At 34.0% G+C, this 8,378-nt stretch overlaps 1 protein-coding gene across 2 annotated transcripts in view; it reads right to left on the reverse strand.

The window, feature by feature from the left end:
• Positions 1-4,914, reverse strand: part of LOC127851573 (dorsal root ganglia homeobox protein-like) — a 13,213-nt gene extending 8,299 nt beyond the window's left edge. The window contains exon 1 of one of the 2 annotated variants that reach the window (XM_052385419.1): positions 4,289-4,914. In XM_052385419.1, coding sequence (XP_052241379.1) covers positions 4,289-4,628 — 340 coding nt within the window. In that variant the 5' untranslated portion in view covers positions 4,629-4,914. The remainder of the gene's footprint in view (positions 1-4,288) is intronic. The other variant, XM_052385413.1, reaches the window with a different exon arrangement.
• Between the last annotated feature and the right edge of the window lie 3,464 nt (positions 4,915-8,378).

The raw sequence follows: 8,378 nt of genomic DNA on the forward strand, positions 1-8,378 counted from the left end.
CGTCTAGGCGACATGATTTTGATCTTTTGCCGGTACTGGCGCTTCTCGCATAGGCGACATGGTTTCGATCCATGGCTGGTACTGCCGCTCCTCGTCTAGGCGACATGGGTTTCATCCATGGTTGAGTCAAGCGCTTCTAATTTAGGCGATTATCAGACCCACCCATCCCAAGCAGACAATACCCCAGATTACAATAATGAATGTTCATAGGCTTAGCAACACCAACACAGCCTAAACAACAGTAAAACCAAAGCGCTGAAGGCACTGAATTTGTTCGCTTTTGTATAATCTTAGACGCAAATCAGTTTTCAAAATTAAGTTATAGTTTTTTCAATCGCAAGTTTGAAATGACCACAACCTATTCAAATTTATAAAGAGTGTGTCTTAAAACACAGGTCGAGATGTTTTGTTGATATCAAAACATTGATACAGCTAATCAGTGTTCACAGGCTAATCGTATTTGTCATGTACAGATTTCAATGATAAACACTAGACTGGCCAACGTTGTCTTACAAGCTGTTATATACACACTGTACCAGTGAGAACAGGCAGATGCGGTGGTTAGAGCAGACGCTTTAAGCATTCCTCTGCTTAATTTTACTGCAGTTATCCACACAGGCAGTCACGGATTACGGTTCCTAGCGTAGCTAAGCCCATACTGATTTGCAAAATTGTGTCTGCATTATTTTTGAGCTAACGTTCACAAATAAAAACAAAAACCTTGCTGGCAAATCATGCCAATTTCCGATGAGTCTAAAGGTTAATTACGCTGTTGGACCTCATAAATATCGAAATACACCCCCGGACACGCACACAATCATTTTGTTTTCATGCATTACATTTCTTTTCATCATATCTACAAAGTTCACCTTTACACAAAATAAACAATACAAAACACACACAAATCGTTGCAGTTCTAAACTGACGATTTGTCACATTTTCCCAAAGAAAGCAATAAAATAAAATAATAGTGATATAAGTGACCAAAACATGGCTGATTGTTTCGAAATATGTTGCTTATTATTATGAGATTAAGTGTAATAAAAAGTTCAATTTACATATTTTGTTACACGAATCGATACTTAAAATATGGATAATTTTTGCGTAGTCAAATGTTTGCATTCACCACGACAAAGAAACTTTAAGAGATGTTGCTGAATGGTCTACATGATAATTAGAACATTATTCAAAACAGAATATGATCTAGCACATTTATTTGCAACTGAAGCAATAAGTATAAAACATATTGTGCCGTAATTCTTTAGTTTTTGCGTTGATTTACTGATTGATTTACACGGATTTTTTAAAATAATGTTTGTCATCAAAAATCCAGGAGCGTCATGTAAGTATGGTACTTTTCAAATATGCATGGTATGCTGAACATAGAAATTCAATATTTTTGTCCGACAATCGAAATTCTATGAGCCGCTTTCTCAGAACTGTGGGCTTAATGTATGCGGGTAAAATGTAGTCACGGCTTAACATGTGCAATCCGCACGGTTTGACGACACTTTCCGCTAAAATTCAAATTTCGTTTCAAGGAATTCCCTTCTCAAAAAAAATCTGTGAAGGCGAGAAGGGTCATTCCTTGCGGACTGCACATGATAATATGGGACGACACTTTACGCACGTGCATTTTGCCCAGTGTTCTTAGGGCGTGGATCAAATTATCATACACCGAGATGAGAATAATTTTAGTTTACCTCAATCTGCGAACTTCAGTCCGTTATTCGACCCATATTTACATTCTGACCACTAACCATTTATCAAACTGAGAGTAGAAGTAACATTTTAATTAACGAGATAGATTAATATGAAATTTTACCGGGATTTAGACTATTATTTCGTCGCCAAAGAATTATTTTGCTTTCATAGATAACGAACATTTATTATCGAACGCTGACAAGCAAACGAATGTTCATGGAAAGAAGTTGCACGTCTCACTCCATAACTATATTAGGGACATTTTCATGCGTAAAATATAAAAATATGCGTTTGTTTCTAAGTGAAGTTACATGACCAACAAAGTAATAAATAAGGAAAATATATAAGTTTGTGTTTTCATTATTTTCCTATAAAGTGGCTTCCGTGAAGATTACACTAGTTAAATTCTTGAAATTTAATTCACATGTTGGTAAATGTTAATGTAAATATTGATTAAAGTTTGATGGAGTTCTATATTATAAAAACAACAACACACAAATAATGAAGCAAATGAGTTTTTATTTCTAAAAAAAAACTAGGATTGGGGTTTGTAGGCAAGATTCAGAAAATCTGAAATAAATTGACGAAACTCATTTTTAATTTATTTCCTTCCTTATAACCCAGAAACGACACAATAAATACCCGGACAATCGTCAATATTGCACTTTGAACTTGACACTGATGTTCTAGACACAATTACAGTGTATTTGTAAAACTATTGCGGGTAATATGCAATGAATACATTTAAACTAAATTTGTTTATATATAATGAAATGTCTTATGTACTTAATATTTAAACAAGAAAAATCTCTCGAAACTATATTCTTATTTGATTCAGCCATACACATAACTCGGAAGTATTCGTATACGGAAAGTGTAGAAAAAAAAATAAGTAAAAAATATAAATTTTTATTTATTTATGATTTTAACATCGAAACTACACAAATTGAACGATATTTGGTAAGTTTTTTTATGATATGAAGTTCAGAACCCATTGTAAGACCGCATGCGCATTCGGCGCAACAAGGTTTATATTATGTTTTCTGTTGTTGTTATTTTCAGTGCCATTTATGCATGAGTTATATTAGTAAAGTATGGAAACACAATTCTCCTTAACTTGTCCCACTCAGAAGCAAAGTGAAAATGGCTATGTGCAAATAGCATAAAACCAGAACAGCCAGCGAGTAACTCGCAGTCGGTTAAGGTATTATGCTGTTTGCTGCTCATTAGTATCTTAGTGTCGGCAATGAAGCCTTTAAAACATGAATCTAGTAAGAGAGGTTTATAATTAAATTTGATTTTCTAAGTGACTTCAAATGTGTTAATGTGCGTCACTGAGTGGTAAAGGGTAAATGATCCGTTAAAATGAAAATAGAAATGATTCATCTTAATGAAATATTATTTACTTCACAGATGTACACAATTCAATATGAGACTTGATCTGTGAAAAGGGGGTTTAATGAATGTGCGTATAGTTTCGTCCCAGACTAGCCAGTGAAGTCCACACAGGCTAATCAGGAAGACTTTTCGCCTTAACTAGATTTTTGTTAAGATGGAACTTTCTTTAAACGAAAATAACATAACAGCGGAAAGTGTCTTCCCTGATTAGCCTGTGCGCACATGCATTAAACCCCCTTTTAACAGAGCGGGGCTCAAATTTTTTATTAAAAATTAAAATGTCATCTAAAATGCGTCCAGGGACAACTTCTTACAAAATTCTGAAATCCAGATACGCATAATAGAACATAATAGTTGTTTTTTTTAGTTTGATATGTATTTTATTTCTTCAAGTTATTAACGTCACAGAGTTTGTTATATATTTTATTTCTTCAAGTAATTTAAATGTGTTTTGAAAGCCATTTTAGATCATCTAATACAAGTATCACATTATATGTAAAGAGTATAGCTGAACTATAATGTATCGTCGACATAGGCACTTTCGGGACGGCAACCATTTTATTAGACATTATACATACTGTAATATGTTAGACGTAGGCAAATTTGCATTTAAGTAATCGGACATGTGTTGATTGTTGTGTTTTCGAAAACTTGAATTCGCTGAATGTTACAGGAACTAACTTATAATACAAAGAATATGTTCAAATTAATAAGAAAATAAAGAAGAAGACAAGAAGAAGAAATAAAATAAACAAATAAGAAAAAGAAGACTGAAAATGTGAAATATGTCAAGTATGAGCTTCGCTGGAAATAGTTTAATTCGTGTGCGTATAGTGTCGCCCCAGATTAGACTGTTCAGTCCGCCTTAATTAGATTTTTGCTAAGAGGAGAGTTTCTTTTAATAAAAAAGAAAAATATCATAACAGCGGAAAGTGTCGTGCCCGATTAGCCTGTGAAGTGCACAAGGCTAAACATGGACGACGTTTTCCGTTTTAATGGTAATGAAGTATAAGAGAAGTCTTTTATTAACGAAATCTAGTATTGGCGGAAAGTATTTTTCCTGATTGGCCGGTGCGGATTGTACTGGCTAATCTATTACCATACTTTACGCACATGCATTAGACCCCGTTTTAGCAGAAGCGATTCATACGTCTCAAGTGGTATTCAAGTGCTTTATTAAACATACCGTGACTGGAAACCGGAGAACGGCTGATTTCTTCGTCTAGTTCTATTTCTCGTCGAAAATTATTGTTTTCCTCGACGAATCCCGTCTTATTGCCGACTTGAGTATCCGCAATAGCGCGAACGGAAGTGGTTCCTAAGCGTTCCTCCGACAGGCTTGTTGTGGAAGCCGTACACTTCTTGTTTGTCTCGTTCATGATGCGACCAAGAATCATGTCTATTGAATATTTATTGCAGCCTTTTGGAGACACTTTTGTGACATTAAAGCTGTTTTTGACATCAACTTCCTTTCGTTTGACGTTCGCCGCTCCACTAAGATCCATCGCAACAGTTTCGTCTTCCATTTCGAAAAACTATGGTATTTTTTGTACCAATAATTATAAATAAAATTTATATATTTTAGTTATCATTAAACATTTGAAATGAGATTTTCTTAGAAAACATACTTCTATCGACCCCCATCAACCAATTGTTAGTAAATACTCTAATTGCTTTAGCTTTTTTATTTTGAATTTATTCAATATAATATAACAAGAATCAATGAAGACACGAACATGATGAACCGTCCACGGAACGCAATGAACTAATGATTTCACGGTACCATGCTAAAGTCAGCAATATTCTGATGGGGTGCAATTTTCAAACGAATTCGTGATGTCAAAGATTTAACAATTGAACGGTATCAATTTAATAGGCTCGATTTTACGCTTTCATGTTTGATTTGGGCTCTAACAAGTGGGCAATACCCGTCAATTATGCGAAAATTGATAAGCCACGTGAAATATATTGGCCGAGCGGGCGCGGATGGGTAGTACTTCAAATGGCCAATGGGTGTTAACATTGAAGTGCCAAATGAAAGTCGCTTTGTTTCAACTACCGTCAAACATGTAGGCACTTTTAGTAATTGTTAAGGCAATATTTAATGAATTAGCAATCCTTCAATTTTTTCCCAGTTTAGAACAACTACAACAATTACAAATTACAAAAACAACAAATGATAATAATAATAATAATAATAATAATAATAATAATAATAATAATAATAATAATAATAACAACAACAATAATAATAATAATAATAATAATAATAATAATAATAATGATAATAATAATAATAATAATAATAATTATTATTATTATAATAATAAATAATAATAATAATAATAATAATACTAATAATAATAATAATGATAATAATAATTATTATTATTATACTTATAATTATGATGATTGTTTTTACTATTATAAAAAAAATAATAATATGCTTTATCATTATTTCTCGTGTTATGTTGTTGTTGTTACTATTCTTTTTAAATCATTTTATGTGTAATATGAAATCCACCAAGAACGTGCTAACAAAAATACAAATAACATTTATAGAAGCAAGCAATTAAACATCAAACCTGACGCCTATGGTCTCCATCGGCGCTTATTTGCCCCGATGGCACACCATAGACGTAACATAATAATGATATGCTCTTTTACACCTTACCACTGCAGATAATTCAGCATAATTTATCAAAATCTGTGCAAGGAATGAATTCGATACGTACGGAAGAAATGACGTTTTCCTATGCGAGGAAATATGTGCGTGTTAGCATTTATTTCAACTGGATATAGAATCTTTAAAATGAACACATTGAAATGCGTGTTTAGGGAAAGGACCAACACAAGTGCTGTGTAACTTACACTCCTTGTATAATAGATCCGGCTTTAGGACGAAGAAACCTTTCTCGGGAAGATTAAAAAAATAAGACGTTAACTTAAAAAACTTAATCTCGTAACATAATAAATCAAATCCAACTGCAATGAAACGGAACACTCTCAAATTAAATTTCAATGCAATTGTGTCTTGTTCTGATAAAACTGGGCATAATGCATGTGCGTAAAGTGTCGTCCCAGATTAGCTTGTGCAGTCCGCACAGGCTAATCAGGGACGACACTTTCCGCTTTTATGGTATTTTTAGTTTCAAGGAAGTCCCTCCTTACTGAAAATCAAGTTTAGGCGGAAAGTGTCGTCCCTGATTAGCCTGTGCGGACTGCACAGGCTAATCTGGGACGACACTTTACGCACATGCATTATGCCCAGCTTTCTCAGAACAACACAAAATTAATTAATGATCGTATGAGTACCAGTGGACTAGAAATGTAGTTCTCAAGGTGCGATGAAATGAAACAAAGACTAAAAAAAACGTTATTGTGCTACCTACCTAAAAAATATTCTGTTAAACTTTTACTATCCGCGCAATCCGTTTGACTTCGCTGGAATGATCTCATATTCAGTTAAATAAGGCATATAGAAAAGCGACATTTCACAAATTGTTTGCATTTCCGTCCTGTCAAATTCATATGTATGATATCATAAACAATGAGTTCTGTTATGTTACTTTACATAACAATTAATGACAATATAATTGAGTCGCGCTCTTGGAAAACAGGGTTTAATGAAAGTGTGTAAAGTGTCGTCCCAGAGTAGTATGGGCATTCTGCACAGGCTAATTAGGGACGACACTTTCCGCTTTTATGACAATTTTTCGTTTAAATGAAGTCTCTTCTTAGCAAAGATCCAATTTAGGCGAAAAGTGTCCTCCCTAATTAGCCTGTGCGTACTGCATAGGCTAATCTGGGACGACACTTTACGCACATGAATTATGATATCATATCATTGAGTCGCGCTCTGGGAAAACAGGGTTTAATGCAAGTGTGTAAAGTGCCGTCCAAGATTAGTAAACCATTAATTAACCAATTCAATCATGTGGCTTACATATGGTGCGTAACGATGTTGCCTTTTATTTATAGATAAATATCTTTACACTAAAACTTTGTCTTTTTTTTCAACTTATTGATATTACATGAACGATGGCATGATTTAAAAATAGTTTATTTGACTGAACGAACTATTAAATTTCCCCATCGTCCCCGAAAAAAACAAGTAGTATCGACAATAAATACAACCGCAAGTAAATCGTAATATTTTTAAATTTATGGCCAATTATGGCTTAAATTGGGTCTATCAATTTCTAGATAAGGGTTCCCAGGTGGGTAGAAGTTTCACTTGCAAGATTATGCGCGTTTAGCGCACCTGTAGTCGTTATTGTTTCAATGGTTCTTCAATTTCTTGTTTCGATCGCAACTTTGTTTAATGCGTCTTAAACACCGATACCCAGTAAAAGAGTTTCGTTCGAAATGACAATTATTTACAAGTGATCGACGTTATGCAAATAAGTAATAAAAATTCAATATGGACAATGCCAACAAATTTTGATTGAGTAGTCAAAATTCATAGCATTTCAATAAAACTAGAAGCTGCCATGCAAACACAATATATAGGCTGATTGGTTCACGAGCCATCAAGTGAAGTGGGTCATCAAAATTGGGAGTTATTTGTTTTGTATATAAAATCCAGTTATATTGTCTTATTAAAGATAAGCGACTGAAATAATGTCAGATTGTTAAGAATTAACTGATATGATTATATATTAAGCCTTTGTAATTCTGTCACGGCATGCTATTCAAGTGGCTTACGACTTGCAGTTTTCCACCACCACGGTCGGTTTAAGTGCCTGTTCAGGCCAAAATAAGTAGCCAACGACCATTAAGGATCATTAAGAGATACAGGCCCGGCAAATATAAATACTTCATATTTGTTTGTGCTTATCTTGTTTTGATATAATCCATGAATTATTGGTGTTTAAACTTTCAATTGATCGCTGACGAAAAGTAATTGGGTATTCACTTGCCAAAATGGTGATGGGAAAAAGCACATGTATCTGCACTCTCACAATTTTGAGCCCAGCTCATCATCATCATCATCATCATCATCATCATCATCATCATCATCATCATCATCATCATCATCATCATCATCATCATCATCATCATCATCATCATTGTCATCATCATCCTACTACTACTACTACTACTACTACTACTACTACTACTACTACTACTACTACTACTACTACTACTACTACTACTACTACTACTACTACTACTACTACTACTACTACTACTACTACTACTACTACTTCTTCTACTACTACTACTACTACTACTACTACTACTACTACTACTACTACTACTACTACTACTAC

This window comes from Dreissena polymorpha, chromosome 1 (genome assembly GCF_020536995.1).
Source record: "Dreissena polymorpha isolate Duluth1 chromosome 1, UMN_Dpol_1.0, whole genome shotgun sequence".
Lineage (NCBI taxonomy): Eukaryota > Metazoa > Mollusca > Bivalvia > Myida > Dreissenidae > Dreissena > Dreissena polymorpha.